Raw genomic sequence first — 20,001 nt, 5'->3', positions numbered from 1 at the left:
TATGAAATAGTTATACATAGAAAGAAAAAAAAGAACAATGCAAAGCTAGTAAAAGTGACAAGTGAACTTTTTTTTTTACTAAGTAAACAATAATTAAATGAAAAATAAAAAATGAATTAGTTTAAAAATTGTTGTAAAGATTATGCATATTAAATTTATGAATAAAATATAAATGGATAAAATAGGAATAATAAAAATCTAATCATGTAAATAAAACTTAGTGAATTGACAGTGAAAAGTGTATTACATTGATCATGAGATTCAAGATTGTATCAAGCCAAAACAGCAGAGAGAACTGGAACGAGTTGTGCTGCAAACACACGGACTGAGAACTGAGACGCGTCTCTGATCCGTCGCATTAATCTCTGTGCTGGATCATCACATCGCTGAGTCGATGAACTCAGAAATGCAGGATGAGAGGTGATGAAAATGTAACGAGGACAGTGGTGCGCGCTGGAAATGGGGTCAGGGGTCAAAACTGCAGCTTACGCACAGAGATGAACACATCTTCCTGTCTGATGGTGCTGGGCTCACTGAACTCTGTTAGGAATTCAGCACTTTGCTGACAAGCCGGTTTTTCACCTCCTCACACACAGCGCTTTTCGTCACTGCACACACACACACACACAGCGCATAAGCCCCATCTCTGTTTTCCATTCACACTATCATTGAACCCCCAAGAGCTGCACTTCTCCATGAGAATGAGGTGATGTTTGTAAAGGCTTACTACTAGCGCTGGGCAGAACATACAGTATTTAATATATTGAACATAAACTACTTATATGAATATGTTTATTATAATTACCGCAGTTATTTTTTTTTTTTTTTTTTTTTTGTCAATATAAAATTAAGCATCATTGTTTGTGAATATCTTTGTTTGTGGATATTTTTGGCATGATATGCTTTATGTATAAAAATATTTTGGTAAGAAAATAAGTAGGTAAATATTACTGTTAGTTAAGGTGTATTGGTACATTAGTGCATATAAATAAAACTGAGTAAATATCATTCATGCTCTTAATTTATTGATAAACTGTTTGGAAAACGTGTGAATCTATTTTGGATACAGATAGTCTCAGATATTTATTATTTTTTTGCAATTTTATACAAATGTATTTTATTAGTTTGATACAATAGTAATCAACAAATTTATCTTTTTATAGCCTATATATTAATAAAATATCTATCTTTTCAAATATTTATATTTTATCGTAAACATCTAAAACATTTTAACGCATGAAAATGGTATGCAGAGATTATTGCACATTTAAATATTGCTTGAATCATTGAAACACTTTAGAGTCAGTTTATTAGTCATTCATCAATTTATTAGTTTGAACTGATTCCCAAAATTAATACAGAGAAAAGGAACCATCACCAAATATTTCAAATGGCATGTTTTTAGTTAATTTCGAAAACAAAAAATGTAATCGCTGCAATATTCACAGTATTACTTTATTATATCGCCAGCAAAATCATTGCAATATTCACAGTAATACTTTATATCGCCAGCAAAATCATTACACATGTATTTTGAATATTTAATACATCTCTGCTCCCTACAGAATAACTTAATCACATACTGTTAAAGAAAACCAAGGTAGCAGTCTTCATTGATACCGTGCAGTAAGCTTGTTTTACTCTGAGCATGGAGACAGACGTGACCTCAATGACCTTTTCACTCTGTTTCTTCCACTTTCCTTCGAGGTTCATTCAAAAGTGATGTTTAGTTCTTAATCTGGCATCATTCTCCCACTTCCTGTGCATTCAAACAAACCCAACACGAGCGAGAGGTGCGATGAACTCTTCAGACCCGTTCAGCCTCAAGGCCCCTGCGTGAATTCCCTGTGTCTAATTAGAGCGTTTCATTGAGAGCGTCGGAGCCGTGCACCCGGGGTCAGCGCTGCCTGTGAAAGCGCACGTGTGGGCGTCCTCCTTTGATAACCCAACCTTTCTTTTCATTCGTTTCCTTTCAACACCGTCTAACTTCAGAGGCTCTCTGCAAACCAGGCCAGTCTGATTGAGGGATTAGAGTTTTAGATCACGTTCGGAATCCAAAGGCTCCTGGGTGGACTGAGAGAAAAAAAGTAAACGGATGTTTGAGACGGAGAAGGAATGGAGAAGATGGAAAGAGACAGCCACTGAAATATTTACAACATCGCTCAATCTGATTGAGCGTCGACTGCTTGTTCCAGTGCATTGTGGGTCGTAGTTACTGCTGGATAGCGAAGGGAATGGGTTATTCTGAGAGATCGACGGCGAGGGATCGTGCTAATAAATTGGTGTTGTCGGGTAACATGCCCAAATTGACCTGGAATGAATGAATTCAGTGATCCGCTGTGTCTTGGCAGCTGAGTCGCGAGGTGCCGCGGCTAATGCGTGCGCACAGACGCGCTCTGTTTTCCTCTTTCGGTTTACCCGCACTTGTTTCTAAATTCCTCTTTCTGCATAAATGCAGCCACAGACTGAGTTTGTTCTGCACTGTCTCGCCGCTTTCACAAATATACCTCGCTTCCTCAGGTCTCACACACACACACACACATGTTGGCGGTGCAGTGTGGAGGAGCAGGGGGCAGCCCGCTGTGCTGAACAGATGGTGCCCGTGATACTGAGCCACGGCGGCCCAAGGTTGGATGCGACTCTAGCGGGGAGCTGGCGCACCGAATTGCCCTGCGTGTTGCTAGAACGTGAAGCTGAAGTGGAGAGAGAGAGAGAGGAGTGAGAGAGCCATTATATAAGAGTCCTTTCAAAGGGTCAAATGATGGAAAACTGTTTTTCTCTTGCTAATGCAGCGATTCTCAGGTGGTTTCACTTCAGAACTGACACGAATGGTGACCAAATCTAACATTCTGGTAATGAAACATGAAATGAACTATGTATTTCTGTGAGCTGCACAGGCTCAACAATATGCAAAATTATTAACATGAAATAAACTGTATAGGGGAAAAAAGTGTGAAAATATGTAGTTTAACTGGATTCGCTTCCGACAAAAAAATCTATAAAGTCGTCTGCGACAGCATGGTGCACTTTTTTTTTAAAAATTGTATTATATAAATGATATTATAATTTTAAAAAAATATTTGAATATTATATTTATATAATATATGATGTATGTATTAGATACTTTATATTTATAATTGATTTAATAGAAAATTGGTGAGAAGTGCTTAAACGTGCCTCATAAAATTGGAATATCTTTAAAATTGGATGTCTGAGAAATAAATGTGCATTTTCCTCAAATGAGTATGTGAGCAGATCATGGTTTTCCTGTGGAGATTTCTGATTTGTTGAATCTGATTCTTTTCAGTGAACCGAATGAGAACTAAATCAGTTCACAAATCAGACATGACACCTATTTGGTATTTTGGTAACACTTTTCAATAAGGTCCCATTGGTTAACATTAGTTAATGCATTAACTAACAATAAGCAAAACATTTGTTCCAGTATTTATTCATATTCATTAATGTTAGTTAATAAAAATACAGTACAACTGTTCATTGTTAGTTCATGTCAGCTCAGGTCTATTAAATAATATTAACAGATGTGACTTGATTTCAATCACATGTTAGTGATTGTTGAAATTAACATTAGGTAATGACACTGACATATAGCCTGACACCGCATCTCATCTGACCCCAGATACTGAATCTGGACAACATGTTTTTTTTTTCTAATTTAAAACGTAACGACGTTACATGCTTGTTTATTTTGCGCTTTATATACTGTAGTGAATAGGGCTGTCACTTTTTAGAAAAATCAAATTCGAACGGATATCGAATATCAAGCATTGTATTCGAATATATTCGAATATCTACGAGTAAAATGTAAAATGAAAAATGAAGTTAACGAACAACCTCGATCCATCAGGAAACGCCACATGGTCGCTGAATTTCACTGCGCTTCATGAAGAGTTTTTCTTTTGCGTGAAGAAGCCGTTCGCCGGAGATGTGTTAAAAGATAGCGGAGTGCATTCATGATTATTAGGCTATCGGTATAATAATCCTCCTGGCGCCGGGTCTGAGTGAGTAATTTACTCTCTTACCTTTGTTCTTTGATTAACATTAATGACACTTTAAGACCAGCCGGTGCGGACAGAGAGACGCGATCTGACACGCGTCGCATTTTCTCACAAATCTCTACGTTCATTTAAGACTTTATTTAAATAATTTAAGACTGCTCTTATGAGGACACTCGACAAAACGGACATTTGGCATAATTTGTGTGTTGTGGTTTGTTCAAGCCCGAAAGAGAACTTGATACTGACACGCGTCTTTTCTGTGGGTCGTGTGTGTGTGTGTGTGTGTAATAGGCAGGAATTACAGCGCGGTCTAGTCTTGTTATTTTCCATTTACAAAACAAGCTGGCTATTGGCTATTATTCGCTTGATTTGGTCATAGGCCTATACGCTACAATACGTTTAGAGCGGCCGCTACTGGATGAGATGGCAAACAATAAAATAAAAAGTAAACGGTCTAATCATAGACTGTAAAAAATTAGCAAAACATGGCACTTTAAAAACCGGATAGTTTATTTATAGTTCGATTTCGAATATTTCACGTCATGTTCGAATGCATATTCGAATATCGAATAAAAAGTGACAGCCCTAGTAGTGAAGCGATATACAGCGCGCTCCGCCGCATTTGCGCGTGCAATTGAAGAGTGCGCGCTACTGCAGTATAGCGGCTGAGAGGACAGGAAAGTCCGTTTTTCTGGGGTGAGAGACTTTTTATTTCAGTGTACACATACGTCTCTGGTAGTTCCTATTGTACTGGGTTCTCTGAAGTAGTCGTATTCGCCTCTCACAACGTAACATGCTCTACACCACGCAGAATATTGGCTTTTTTTTTCTTTTCTTTTTTTGTGTGTAATCGTGGCTTTCAACGATTACGTAATCGTGGCATCCGTAATCGTAATCGCGATTAGAAATTCGATTAACTGTGCAGCCCTAAAAAGAACAAGAAACTTTGACTATTATAATAAGGCTTCATGGAAAGAGATCAAACAAGTATGTCCCCTTAAAGGTAACTTATCTGCTGCTGTGATGTGTGTGTCTGAGGTCTGTCTCGAGGAAACCGGAAGATGATGATTTTGAGGCTGACCGCTGTGCTGTGTTTAACCGTTGCCTTGGCTCACTTCTAAGAGCCTCTTTGATTTATCGGCGGGATACAAAGTGTTGAGTGGGCTGGATCTACACACACACACACACACACACACACACACACACACACACACACACACACACACACACACACACACACACACACACACACACACACACACACACACACACACACACACACACACACACACACAGAGAGAGAGAGAGAGAGAACACGCACATTATTTCTTTCATCTGCTTTTCTTTCTTATCCAGCAGTGTTTTCAATGATTTTCTCGTTCTCTTTCCTGCATCTATTCACCTCATTGTCCTGATGGAGTTTCCCTCTGCCCTGCTCAGTTTCCTTCTCATTTTTTGTCCTTCCTTCCTTTAATAAAGTTTTTTCAATAAGTGCTAAACAAGTGTTGTATGCGTTTCCTCTCTTTGTCCATTAGGACTTCTCTAAAGATTTAGTCCACTCTAAATGGCTTTCACTTTAAGCTGTTGTGTTGTATCATGGGCAGCTGTATTTTTAGCACTTTTGCAGTGTTAGCGAAGCAACTGGAAGCTCAAAGTATCCTGAGGAGTCTGTAGACGTCTTTTATGTCACTGTAACCTCAGATTGCACAAACAAGTCCAGCTTTTGAGAAATTTGAGTTTTTTTTTTTTTTTTTTTTTTTTTTTTGGTCAACATTATTTGACAAGTGATTAATTGTCTTTTTTGTTTACGTCATTTACTTAATCTTAATATTCATACACAGTACAGAGATGTTAAAAGACGTTATTGTAAAAAGAGTTGGATTATGGTGTAAATGAGCCTGATGTGCTCAGACGCTCAGTACTTTTATGGGTAATATTGTTCGGTTACACTTTATTTTAAGGTGTCATTGTTACAGTGTAATTATATATTTAAGTACTGAGTAATATTAAGCAACTACATGTACTTACTATGAGGTTAGGTTAGGGTAGGATTAGGATTTGGTTGAGGGTTAGTTGCATGTAATTATGCATAATTTACTGTTATTACTATGGTAAGTACATGTAACATGAAACAAGGACACTGTCAAATAAAGTGTTACCAATTGTGCTATAGTGTTTGTTACAATGTAGTTACACTGTACCGGGTAATACTGATGAACAATGCACTTAATAATGTAATTATTTTATTCAGCAACTTGCAATTATTCATTGCTTCAATTAATGTAATTATCTTACTGTACATTGTAAAGTTATTATTAGCTTGTGGCTGATTACTTTTTGTAGCATGACTGTTGTTTACCTACTTTCACATTAAGAGTAGCAGCATTCTGTGGTTGTTTGGACTTTATTGAGCCTAAAACAAGAGAAAAAATAGCATGTACTGTTGATTTCTGTGAAAGCAATCATAATCTCTTGAGTTAAAAGATATTCTCTGTCTGAGTTTGTGGCTTTATTCCAGGGCTACTTTACCAGCCATTAAATTAATAGATGCTCAGACTGACTGTAGCTTTACCACAACAATTGTTTGCATTTTGCATTTGTGTGTGTGTTTATGCAGTTCAGGGTTTTAGAATAAAACGCTATTGGGCAGAGCATGGGTGTTTGTATGGGGATTTAAACGTGTGTGTGTGTGTTATTGGAGTCCTCAGGCCACATTGAAGAGGATGTCAGTTTGATGCATCTCATTTAATAATTCCAGACCATTATTTGTGGTTTCTCGTTTGAAATATCCTAGCTGGGTTTCACGAACGAGTCAGCCAATGCTGTAGATCAGGTTTATGTCTACACTATTGTCTAAAACCCAAGCCAATATGTGTAGTGTGTAGTTTTATGTCAGATGTATAAACATTAATGAAGTTACATAGTTTCATTTGAACAGAAAGATTATGATTTATTCCCTCACCTCACTCAGTAAATTCCACAAATAATTACAAAGAAATGGCAAGTAACACATTGAATTAAACATGAACATTTGAAGTTGAAAAACTCAAACTATTTTCTTGTAAAACTTCAGTAATTTTGTTTTAGCTGCCGCATTTTTGCTGCATCACATAACCAGGTGCAAAGATGTGGCTTTTCTGATGTGGTGAGCTTGCTCTCCATCTCACCTGGGCCTGCAGTGCACTAGCGATGCGAAGATTTAACTCTCTCTGACAGGTTTAGTGTAGAGTGTTATTTTCAAATTAACTAAAAATTAATCTTTTAGTGCCACTGCCACATTTTGTTTACTGCCAAGATATGTAGAATAACCAACATAAAATGTTGTCAGATTTCCGTTCATCAGTTCATCTGAACGGGCTTTACTGCCAGTCGCTGGACATTTCACTCCGAAGAAGCGACGTGATATCATTTTACAGAAGTGCTGCCACAGATGCGTTTTTCCACGTTTATGGGTTTGTTTGTTTATCACCCCATTAGTATTTACAAAGATTAGGTGAATTTCATTGATACTGATATTAACTGTTTTGGTATTGTGACCTAATCTTCAGGGAAAACTGGGATAAAAAGTATATTAACATGGTAGAATTACACACAGCAGCTCAATCCTGTCATTGTAATATTGAATTCAGTTTGGGAACCATTTGCTTTGATGGATCTTTCTGTCTGTTGCGTGTCTGTTAAGGCTGATTTATACTCCACGTGCGTACTGTAACTTTCCGCGTGTCTCCGCTCCTGAAGATGTCTCAACACACCGGCACCCGGTTTGAGCTTGTCTAAATGAATTGCTTGCATTTACAAAACGATCCTACGATAGCCCTTTTAATGAAAATAAAGGTCCATGTTTAATACAATTTTTCACAAAATGAAATTAAAATGTTTAGTGAAATTAGAAAATATTTGAGAGATTGTTGTTTAATTTCGTACATGTTCTCACATCTATATATTTTGTTCTAATGTCAGAGGTAATAATCTAAAGGTTTACTGGGTTTTACACAATTCTTTTGTAGTGTAGTTTTGGTGAAGTACTAAAACATCGTCACGTACCTTACTGCTCAGAGTCAGTTTCACATTAGGCCATCAGAAGTTGATTGAGGAAGTGGCAAAACTGTAGAAGTGAGACAAATGAGAATTGTGTGAGGAAAAGCGAGTCTAAGTGAGAGATTATGATGTATTTGTAGAAACAGTGAATGACAACAGGAAGTCACACACACTAGTTGCTATAGTCTCTTATTATACTTTCCCTTCGAAATGCCTATATCCTTGTTATCCTCCTCTTCCTCGCTTCTGTCCCTACAGGGTTGACCTCCAGTCAGCAGGAAGCACCCCTCCATCTTAAATATTGACAACGCAGTTATTCGTTTATTGATCATCCATTCTCCCTGTAGCTTGTTCAGCATTTTCTTTCACTGCCAAATCAACAAATGCGTGAAGCTGCACTTTCACTCGCATTTCCGCTTCAACGTACAGTAAGCCATGTTTTAATCAAGAGATTCCATGAAGACAAGTCAGCATCGGAGATAACTGTGTTGGAAGATTTTTGGGAAGATGGTGTATTTTTTGCATTGTGCAATAATTGGCATTATATTAAAACCTTTACATGTTTTTCCATTGCCTTTGAACAGAGCAGGTTGTAATGAGATTCATGCGTCTGTTCAAGATGACAGGGTGTTGTTTCTGTTCGGCTAAATTTACCTCAGAGCGCTGTTTTGGATCATGGTAGATTTTCTTATTGACTCTTAAATGCTCTCACCCTGAGAAAAAAAGGTGAACGGTTGATATTTCTTTTTATTTATATTAATAAATGTATTTCAAGTGGTACTGATGCTTCATTGATGCGTTTAGAAGTGTTGGAGGAACATTTAAAGTTTTTCTGAGATTTGCCTCAGTTCTTTTAGGTCTTTGTTCTGCCTTACAGTTTTATTATGAAAATTACTTTCATTCACACTTACACATAACTTTATTAAATGTAGATATCTCACAGCAGGCCTGGACAATTATTAGTAGGTTTTCCTCTTTTTGGCTTTTTTGTAGTCATTTTAAGTAATCATTTATTATTATTTATAAATTTATTTTGACCAAATTAGTGCCATGTAAAAATGCCAAAGAAAACTTATATCAAAGAAAAATTTCTCTTATATCATAGAGAAGGCCCTTGCAGAAACTCAAAATATGAAAAGTTATTTTTTTATTTTTTTTCCAGTATATTTAAAAACAAAATCAATATACTTTTGAAAATAAGGATTATAATGATTTGTGTACCTCAGAGAATTCAAGGTGTAAAAAATTGTAATTATAAAATTATCATAAAATATTCTAAACATTTCCTTTTACATTTATTGATTTTTGTTTCCCAACAAATTTTCAATGGATTAGCCTATAATAAGACGTTCTGTTTTAAGAATCATATTTTTGTACAAGCATCTGATTAACGTCTTAAAAGGGGCCATTTCTACTTTGACTAAATGAATGTAATTTGGTTATTCTTCAACTGAGCACTTTTGGCCATTTCAAACATTACTTTTGAAACATTTTCTGAAAGTAATAAATTCTGACCACAGTGTCATTTCCAGCATCTCAAATGATGTGCAGTATTTTGTTTAATAGCATTTTGTGATGGAAATGACGGTTGTGGAAATTATATTGGCTGTGGCTGACTCCTTTGTCTTACTATCAAATATTTTATGTCCTAAATACAAACATTTAAATAATATAAAAAAACACTTTTTTTTTCATAACACAAAATTAGAGCATGATTAGAAAAAAAATTCACAATTGTGAATTTCACAACTTTAGCTTAAATTTACTTTGTACTTTATCTAGTTGAGTTTGAGCTGTAAAAAATTGTTTGTATCTTTGTCGAACTCTCTTTGTGTGTACACGCACAGTATTCAAGGTGTATTTTTTTTTTAAATAATAGAAATATTCTAAACTAATTTGTTTTACTTTGTTACACTACATAACATTTTCAAAACCTTATGTAACTTGAATACAAAGATTACATTTCTAAGAACTAAAAGGTACATGCATTTTAAACAAGGCTTTATCTTAGATCCACATTGACACCCCCGCCCTGCCAATTTCTTTCCCTGGTAACTCATGACAGCTCTCTTGTAAGAATGTTTGCTGAAGGTTAGAATATGTAAAGAACAAAATACTTTTCTCTTTCATCTGTCTGATTTTTTTTCTCTTTCAGAATGTCTCATTGTTGAGCATAAGAATAGAAACGTTCGCAGGTTTGACTACTTCATAATTATAAATGAAACTCCTCATAGTAATGAATTATTCAGCAACATCTAGAAACCTTGGAATTCGGATAGAGTTCAGGAAGTTTCATGAGAAGGGCATCCTAAAGTGCATTGTCTTTCTGGGCATGTGCATTCACGTGTGCTTCTGTTTGGGTGTGTGTAAGACGGCGCTCGCTCAGCGTGTCAGTCGGCAGATTTGAGTCCAGGCACTTCCTCCCGAAAACACTACTGAGGGAATACTCAAGTATGTGCGTGAGTTTGGAATGATTTCCTTCAGTAAACATTCTTAATATATGGGGTATGTTGAGATTACCATTAATAGACTTAGTCAAAGAGGTTAAAATGGCTCTGAAGTAAACATTTTGATGAGCAGTGGTATTTAAACTCATCCGGGCGTCAACACCGGCCCCCATATTTAGCTGTGAAAATAACCCACCACTCACCTAAACATAACTTGTATTTACATGGGTTGCAGTTCGAGTTGGAAATAACATTAGGATAACACGGCATTCCCAGACGGATGGTTTGTATGTTTGGAGCAACACAATTAACATGTGTTTATCGCACACACCCTAACCAGTGCCCAAGTCGTTTCTAGTTGCTCTGAGTGGGAGCAGGTGTGGTTTGCCTTGTGTAAGATTCATTAAGTGTCCGTCCAATACTCAGTGTGCAGAGAAGTGTGTCGCTGATCTGGCAACCTCATACTAATGAGATGCCATCCGCCAGAATTCTTTTCCTTAGAGGAATCTGATGAGGTGTTTGTAATGAGGAAACAAAAATCAACAACCTCATTTTGAAATTTTAGAAGGTTTTCGGCAGGAAATAAATGCCAAACTAGTACAGAAAACGTCAACTAGGCTCAGATTGAAAGTCCCTCTCATTAATGCCAGCTCAGTTGATTACCCTAGAGGAGAAATTAACAGTTTTCCTCAAAACACTGAGAAGAATAAAAGAAAATGAATGCATGTAATTAGTAGCACTGGGGGCAAAGACATGATAGTAGTAACCCTCTTCACCCACTCCCCTCACGAAACCTCTTTCTGTCTTCGGCTTGGTAGTCGAAAACAATGTCGTTCCTTTCTAGCTCCCTGTTGTCTCAAGTCTCAGGTGGATTGATGTGGTTTAATGAGGTTTGCCACTAATTAAAGTATGCAAAAGAACTGCACATTTTCAATGAATCACAATAAGGGGTTCTGTTTCCGAATGTGCTGTGCCATCTATTCTGTTTTAAGGGTCGTATTTTTGTACAAGCATCTTCAAAGGAGCTGACTCCTAAATAAAAACATTTCATTAATATTTGAACTCTTTATCAAATCAAAATTAGAGCACGATTGGAAATATTGTTTGCAAGTTTAAAAAACAACCAATTATGAGTTTGAGTAAAAAATGTTGAACTCATATCTCAGATTTGTTAAATTTGTTCTATGGGTACCTCTGTATATCTATACATTTCTACTTGATATGCTATAGCCAATGTTAACCTGTGCACTTTTCATTTTTTTGTAGGGCTGCCCCTCACTAAAGATGTTTCTAGTTGACTATTAGTCACTCATTTAATACATTAGTCAAGTAGTTGAATGGTTATGATGTTAATTTTATTACTTAAATATATAGGCTACTTGGAGAGTGCATCGGAAAATGGTTTCAGTTTCAGGGCTGAGAAAGAATATTATATGACATTGTAACATTACAGAGAAAAAAGAAATCTTAATGTGCTTTAAAATATAAATTAAGCGCTTTGCACCGGCAAAAGCAATGATTATGAATGTGTCGGAAAAAACAGCAAGGAGACTGAACATTTAACTATTTATTAATAAGCTAGTGTTTTCTGAGTTAGTGTTGGCTGCAAAGATGAGGGTGACGCTGACTCTCATCTCTGCAGTAGGCTTATAGGGGATGTGCCTATAGAGAGAAATGCGCATTAGCTTAAACACATCCAGCAGTAAGTGCTAATTTAGCTTCCGCACAAACACTTGGATATGCGCCTATTAAAGATGACGCTCACGATCATTTGATTGGAAAGTGTGAAAGGTAAGCCATTCATTTTGCGGCATTGGTAAGGCACTTTTACATTTTCTCGTTGGTTTCTCACGATTCGGACATCCAGGAAGTGCACACTTTAGAACCATTTTAAACACTACATCGAGACCCATCTCCGTCATCTTCTCAGTTCTCGCGTATGTGTTGTGGCGCTCTCGTGAACTCACGTCAGAGGCCCACACAGAAGAAAATCAATAGTTGAATAAAGTCGTTATTTTTTTATTTTTTTATTCTGCATATCAAACTAGAACTGTTAATGTTAAAAAGCTAAAATCTTGATACTTTATTGAAAACGTTGGCGAATAAGGGACGGTAAGGCTCGCTATTTTAGTTTAAAGTCTGGCAGGGATTTGGAGGGCGTGAACTAGTTTGTTTGCCCTATTATTCTGCAACAAAGTGAGACTGTAATTGTTTGCAGGGCAGTAATGTCGCCGCTGGCTGTCTTCAGGAAGGCCAGACTGTCCTGGTGACAGAATCCAGTTAAACCCAACATCCCACTCTTGCTTTTCTAATACCTCTATTATCTAAAACTGCTAGAGGGAACCAAAAAATGATTAAAGGATTGACATCAGTCAGAAAGAAGGTGAAGGGGAAGGTCGGTGAAGGGGGCAGTGTTGCGGAAGGCTTATCTCTTTTCACTTATTTGTTTGAGGATGTGTGTGCATTTTTACTTGTTCGTGGTGAAATATAAGTGTTAAATGTATTTTCATAATTTGACCACTCTAGTTGCATGGTAATCAATGATCTCCTGCTTTTTTCAATGATGAGTATGTTGAACCTCAGCTTGATGAATAAAATTCCTCGGATGCATTCATTTATTCTCTGTGGCTCCCTAAAAATATTTGATTTAATTTAGATTTTTAAAAAGAAAAAACAAAACCTTGAATAATACAGTATATATATTTTTTTAAAAATCGAAAATAATTAAGATGTGTACGTACACTCATATATTCAAAATGTAAGGAAAATATGTTGTTTACCTGATTGATAAACCACGTGATATTTTTATAGTCGTTAAATGTCTTTTGTTGAAAATGGCATAAAAATATATAATTTTAAACCATATGAAACAAACATGAATGCAAAGAGTAGCCTATATTTCATAGAACTTAGCATATAAAGATTTTCCTTTTTTTTCTATATTTTGGCCACTATTATTTGACCCATATTAACACATTGCAGTTTCTATGTTATTTTGGGAGCTTTTAACAGAATTATGATTAGGGTCATCAGTTGATGAAAACATTTAATTTAATTGCATGCAATGGTGATTAATTAATTATCAATATCTTCTGAGAAAGCCCACCAATGAAGATTATTCAAGAACATTGTTATTCTGCCAGACAGAATAAAGTATAGTAAATAATCAAAGTCAGTATATTGAACATTGTGAGTTTGTAGGTTTTTTTAGGTAAACCAAATGTAAAAACCTACTTGTATATTGTAATCCATCTTAAAATTATATATGTAACTAGACTGTATTGTGTGGCATTTGATGATCAGTCTAGTGATTTCTTTTTTAAATGTTCGTCAGTTAGTTCTGTCTGGGCTAATGATCTCTCTGAAAGGTCTGATACGTGGTGTGTTTTCAGCAGATTGTACCGCTGATAACGAGGCAGTGACAGCAGGGACGCCAGCGAGCAGACTGTGAATGTCTCTGTGTGGACACACTCCACTGAACATTATTACAGAAGATCTGCAGGGCTGCATTTGAGCGTAATTACGCTATTGGCAGCGGCGTAGGGTCCCTCGTGAGATACAGTTGTTCATCTCTTAAAAGGATGTCAAACCTAGAGGTTTTGAGTATAAAGGGACTTGGGAGATAAGCTGTGGCTTATTAGACAACACTGTTTCTTCCTGTTTAACATTATCTTGGTTATGGATTATTGGGTAATGTCCATTAGGTGAGAACGTTTTATATTATATGCATTGACCAGAGCATGGAAATAATCCTAGCATGTGGCCCTGTCCCAAATGGCACACTTGATATTGGCTTATGGTCTTTGCTCCCAGGTGTCCCATTTGTCATTTCTGACATTCAGGACGGTGCTCAGGAATGGACACTTTTTTTGTGCACTCACTGTTTTGAAATTCCCAGTGGACTATCAGCCAACAGCCCATTTGCAAAATGTAGAGACACTAATATCTGGTTACGTATGATGTAATGAGTTTGTTTCTTTAGCATTGAAATATGACTGAGATCAGCTCAATCCCCCTCACAGTGTTTTTTTTTTTTTTTTTACATTTTTGGCCTGAAATTGTTTTTTTGAGAGTACATCTGTTCAGCTCTGAAAGCCATAATCCAGAGAATGAAATTATATTCCAGGGAAATTGCATTAATACAGGGAAGATTTGGCCAGATAAGAAGGGATTAAGTGAGGTAAAAAAAAAAAGTACAGTAGTTCAGTGTTTGATCCACAAATTATGATTATTGCCAGCACTCAAAACGATTCTGGTCTGTGTGTTCTCTGCAGTCAGGTGAGTTTCACTTATAGTCATGTTTATCTTGAGCAGTGGAAGCACTTTGTGAGATAACCCTGATAAACATACCCGGATAAGTGCTCAATAAAACAAGTATACATTCTAAAACCTCCCTGTGTCGGGAAATAAACAAGCGGAACAATGGGCCGCATCTCAGTTGTGCAGCAACACCCAGATCATGAAATATGTATAACATTCATATACTGCATTGCTCATTTTCAAACAAAGAGTCACTGATACCTCCTGAGGGAAGAGTGTGTGAGGGTTTGTGATGCTACACATTTAGTCCCCTTGATTACAGTGCTGTTTTTCCATCTTGTGCCACTGACACTGTTGCAGTGCTAACAAGAAAAATGTACCGAATACATGCCGGAATGGTGTAATTAATGTTGTTCTCTGTCTGTCTCTCAGGTTTGGTGCAGCGGGGTGGGCAGAGAGGCGAGCGCATGAGGAGAGGGCGTCCTGAGACCCCCATCTCCACCGCTCGCACACACACGTTCACGGACACACCGCGCCTACAGCCCTCCAGCCGCCATGGTAAACCCCTCATCTTCTGTTTGTGTGACTGATTGAGTATCACGGTTTTGTTCGTACAAGGTTGATGTCTAAATTACGAAATCTCCCTTACACGTGTTTCTGTCCAAACCGCTCTAATCTAAAACGAGTTAAGATGTGATCGAGAAAATGTGATGGGGAGCTTGAGAGAAAGAGAGAAAAGGGGGGAGGAGATCAGCGTTTGATTAATGGGCCTCACCTCCGGCTTGTGGAAGCAGGGTCTCATGGGAGAGTAGGGCTGTGCTGTTTGAATTATTAAAGTCTGAGAGTTGGGGGGGAGGTTCATAAATAACCCAACGTAATGAGCGCCCTGCTAGCGTGAGCTCTAATGCTAACCCAGCTTGGCCGCCGCAGCCGGGGTGACCTTGGATATGCACACGCAAGCGCATACACTCATACACACCCAAGCGCTTCCCACTGCTTTCATTCTAGCAGCTTTCTGTGTCTTTTGATTCTGTATCTGTATTGATTTATTGTGCACATAACGAGGTGACCTTCCTGGTTTCACTCGACTTCCTGTCAAGCTGTGGCCAAAGTGGCAGAACACACACCGACACACACACACAGAGAAAATTCACTAACACATACACTGGCTGTGCGTCAGCTTGACCCTACACTGTCTCAAAGAAATTGACTTTCAGAACATTAAAAAAAGCTCTATTTTGTAAAGCTAATGGCAGTCTGAAAATAAATGCACAATTGCGTATTGTGTTTCTGGCTTATAGAAAGGTTCTGCATGTAAACAACTTTCAAAAAATGTGCAAGAATAAGAAAATAGCCTTTTACCTTTTACAAGCTAGAATTACTTCGGTGATGACCACTTTAAAGCCTAAATAAAATTAATTTTAGGGAAGAATTTAAGTGCTTTAACAAAAATGCAAACTTCTCATTTTAGCTTTTTAAGCCCTCTACTTCCATTGTATGTGGCTTTGTTACCATGTTTTTAAACTGAAAATTAGAATGTAATCAAAATTATTTTCAGTGCTAATCAACATGTTACAAATAGACCATCTATACAAAGCATAAATTGCTTGCTTGTCTGTCAAGTTGTGTGTGTGTGTGTGTGTATACATTTTTAAAGCGGCATTCTCCAGGTCTATGTTCTGGGGCCGCTTGAGATTTACACAATTTGGGCATCAGAAAGCTGCTCACGCACACTGTCACAGTCTGTTTGTGTCAATCTCACCACACACACATACACTCTCTCACTCATCAAGAAGACCTGCATCAGTCAACAGCTTTTTGTGTTTAGCTCAAGTCTATGCCTATAAGTCTATAATAAGTGGCCACAGAGCTTTGCAGATCATTGCCTGACTGGAAGACATTTTAATTAGGGATGTGTAATTAATTTATTACTGAACACTGACCTCAAAATACACACGGAGATGACACAACATGCCAGTGCCCTTTTGCGGTTATCTATTCCAGCTGATAGGCAGAGCAGGAGCCATAAATAGACATTGCTACAATAAAAACTGCACTATAACAGTGACATTTTTAATAAATAAACCATGCAAAATGTACATTTCCCCTTCAGTTTTAATGGGCTTTATCCTTCTATGTGCATGCATTTGTCCATCTTACTCCATCCGATTGAGATCGGTTTATCTGAATGTGTCCCCAGTGTGCCATTTGTTAATCCAGTGGTTTGATGAAACTCTCCTTTGCTTGATTATACTTGATTCTCTCTCTCTCTCTCTCTCTCTCTCTCTCTCTCTCTCTCTCTCTCTCTCTCTCACACTCACACTCACACTCACACACACACACACACACACACACACACACACACACACACACACACACACACACACACACACACACACACACACACACACACACACACACACACACACACATGCATGCTTTGTTGTCTCTTTCTTACTCTGCCCCCAGGTTCCACAAATACATACAAATTAATGTGTACAGGATTCCTTTTGGAATTTTTGCCATAATTTGGTCTGCTAAGAATGAAATAATATCTTGCTCTGTGATATTCCGATTTTTCTGTTTGTTTGTAGAATAGTATACTATAGGGCTGTAGAATAGTATACTACAAACCGATATCGATTCTTAAATCCCAAGAATCGATTAGTCATCCTGTTTTCCGTTGATGAATGAATGTATCATTGTAGCGCATCCCATCCAATAAATCGCAATAATCTTTGTGCTTTGTTACTACTGATATGAAACAAAGTCTCAGATTTCAAATTACGTCCATTTTCTTCCGAAATTCAAAAACATAAATACCGCTGTGGCGTGAGATCGCTCTGGCACAGCTCAGCTCAAGAGAAGCAGCAGCACATGATCTTCTCTTCCGCCTTAATAATACCAGTTACAGCGCGAAAGACGTCAGTAAATCAGCTTGTAAACAATGTCATGTAGCGTCACATTTACCTCAGAAAAACCATATCCTATACCATAAACTCGTTAGTCAGCTAGAAAAATTTACTCTAGAGAGGAGCATTTTGCTAAATATATGCACCTTATTACACATTCATTATAATTTTTAATGTTCTTCAATTTTGAATGCATGTTTGAATAAATCTGGCAGGTTTTTATGACAGCCACCATTTAAATGTTTATATTTTATATAACTTTATTATTATAAAAATAAATAAAAGTGTAATTTAAGTGTTTGTATACAAATCAGTTAATTTGTACCTTCAATATTATAGTAGGCTAATGAAGCCTGTAGGCTACAACTGACTCCCATAGTTTACAGCATTAGTTAAGAGATTTGTTTTCCTTGAGAAAATTTGCCATGTATTGTACCTGATATCCAAATTAATCAATATTGAATTGAATTGAATTGAATTGAATCGAAATCGAATCGAATTGTGAAATTTGTGTCAATACCCAGCCCTAGTATACTATTATGCTATTCTGAGTTTAGCCTCTGATTAGTTTAAGAATCTTGGGTTTTGTTTAGTTTTAAGAATGTTTGGTTACAAATTACAATAAAAATGACATTTTGCAATTCTGTACGAAACAACGGACATGAAATGACTTTCAGAATCTTTCTAATGTAAATTCTTTTTAGCGATAATTGGCACTTTATTAGGTACACCTGTTCAACTGCTCATTAACACAAATATCTAATCACATGGCAGCAATGCTTGTCATCTTCGCTTTGTTTCATGAAGCATTATTTTGCTTCTCTTCAGCTATGATAAAGAGACATCCACCCTTGCATAGACCTTTTTCACAGCAGCGCCATTCTTGACGGGAATGACGGGAATGAAAGCGAGGCTGTGAGGGATAGACATACATCTCGTCAGTGGGTTGTACTGTTATTTAATGTGTTTTTGGACAATTGTTCTGCTGACAAAACACTGCAAAAATATCTTTCCGAGAAATTTCAGTTGTCAAAAAATCCCCGACATAATGAGCTGTGGAAAATTAATGTGATCTAGAACCTTTATACAGCGGATGCCATTAAAAATACGGTAAGTCTATCCCTCACAGCCTTGCTTTCATACCGGGCATGGCGCTGCTCTGAATAAGGTCTATTGCATGTTCATGTATTTTTGGGGGCGGCGCAATGAAGGGAGGGGTGTGTTTGTTTAAGTTGATTTTTTTTTAAAATATCAACAGTGTTTCTCAGAAATCGCTTACTGCACCTTTTTTCATTGCAGCCCAATGTGTTTTACAAGGTAGTTGAAGATACCAACACTGTTGTAATACTGTATGTAACCATTATTCTGTGCACAGCTTGTACGTACTAAGCGTCTTTCTATCCTTATCCATCCTTTCCCTCTCTTCGGTATGATGTGTGATTAAGATGCAGTGCTCTCTGCTCCTCCTTAGCTATTTTACACTCTTTTACACTTCCCAGTATGTTTTACGGCCACTCGCAGGCAGCCATTAGGAGCGCCTCATAAACCCTGTTAAATACTGGCCTGATGCCACCGAGAGGCCGCTGTCACAGCCGGTAACGCACACGCACAGATATGCATCTTTATACCTCAGCCACCCACTGCTGCAGATGCTGAAAGACACATGCTCACCAAGGCTGCTTTAATGTTCTCAAACACGTGTAGTTTGTATAGCAGTGTCAAAGTGTTCACTCTGCATCACAGTAATTGATCAACTCCATTAAAGGTTGCAGCCTTCAACCATCAATGCCTCGCACTCGACAAACAAGCCCGACTGTCTTGTTGAAGCCTCCAGTGTAAAAATGTCACTCTGTGAATTCCGATTGAAACAAATGATTCTTGTATTTCTTTTCTTGCTAGTTAAACAACAGCTGGCGTTCAGAAGATGGATGCGTCGTGTCGTTTTTATGTGTATATTCTGTGAAAGGTCACACCCCCCCCCCCGGGACTGCAGTAGCGCTGATATGAGCTTTGATACGCTATTGAGCAAGTCTGCTGTCGAATGTAGAAATGGTGCAGGAAGAGCGACAGAATGAAAATGACGGGATTAGGGAATGGAACTCGTGTTGAATAGAGCTGATATCATTGAGATTCAGTGCTGTGAAGGATGATGAATGAATTGATGAAAGAAATGACTGGTAGTGCACACCTACCTTTTTATTTCCCTTTTTTTTTTTTTTCGTCGTCGCATTTTGCTGCATGCAGAGACTAGCTCTCAATGCGCAAAAATCTGAAAATTCTTTATTTTTTTATATTATCCTTGTTGGTTTGCCAGATAATTTGATC

At 37.4% G+C, this 20,001-nt stretch overlaps 1 protein-coding gene across 8 annotated transcripts in view; it reads left to right on the top strand.

Moving 5' to 3' along the window:
* strbp (spermatid perinuclear RNA binding protein) overlaps positions 1-20,001 on the top strand; it is a 92,197-nt gene that overhangs the window by 36,290 nt on the left and 35,906 nt on the right. For all 8 annotated transcript variants that reach the window (XM_079861393.1, XM_079861391.1, XM_079861394.1 and 5 more), the window contains one exon: positions 15,197-15,322. In XM_079861393.1, coding sequence (XP_079717519.1) covers positions 15,320-15,322 — 3 coding nt within the window. In that variant the 5' untranslated portion in view covers positions 15,197-15,319. The remainder of the gene's footprint in view (positions 1-15,196; positions 15,323-20,001) is intronic.

The sequence above is a fragment of the Squalius cephalus genome (assembly GCF_949319135.1).
Source record: "Squalius cephalus genome assembly, chromosome: 24".
Lineage (NCBI taxonomy): Eukaryota > Metazoa > Chordata > Actinopteri > Cypriniformes > Leuciscidae > Squalius > Squalius cephalus.
Note: the sequence above shows the minus strand (reverse complement) of the source record. Positions and strands in the feature narration are given on the sequence as shown.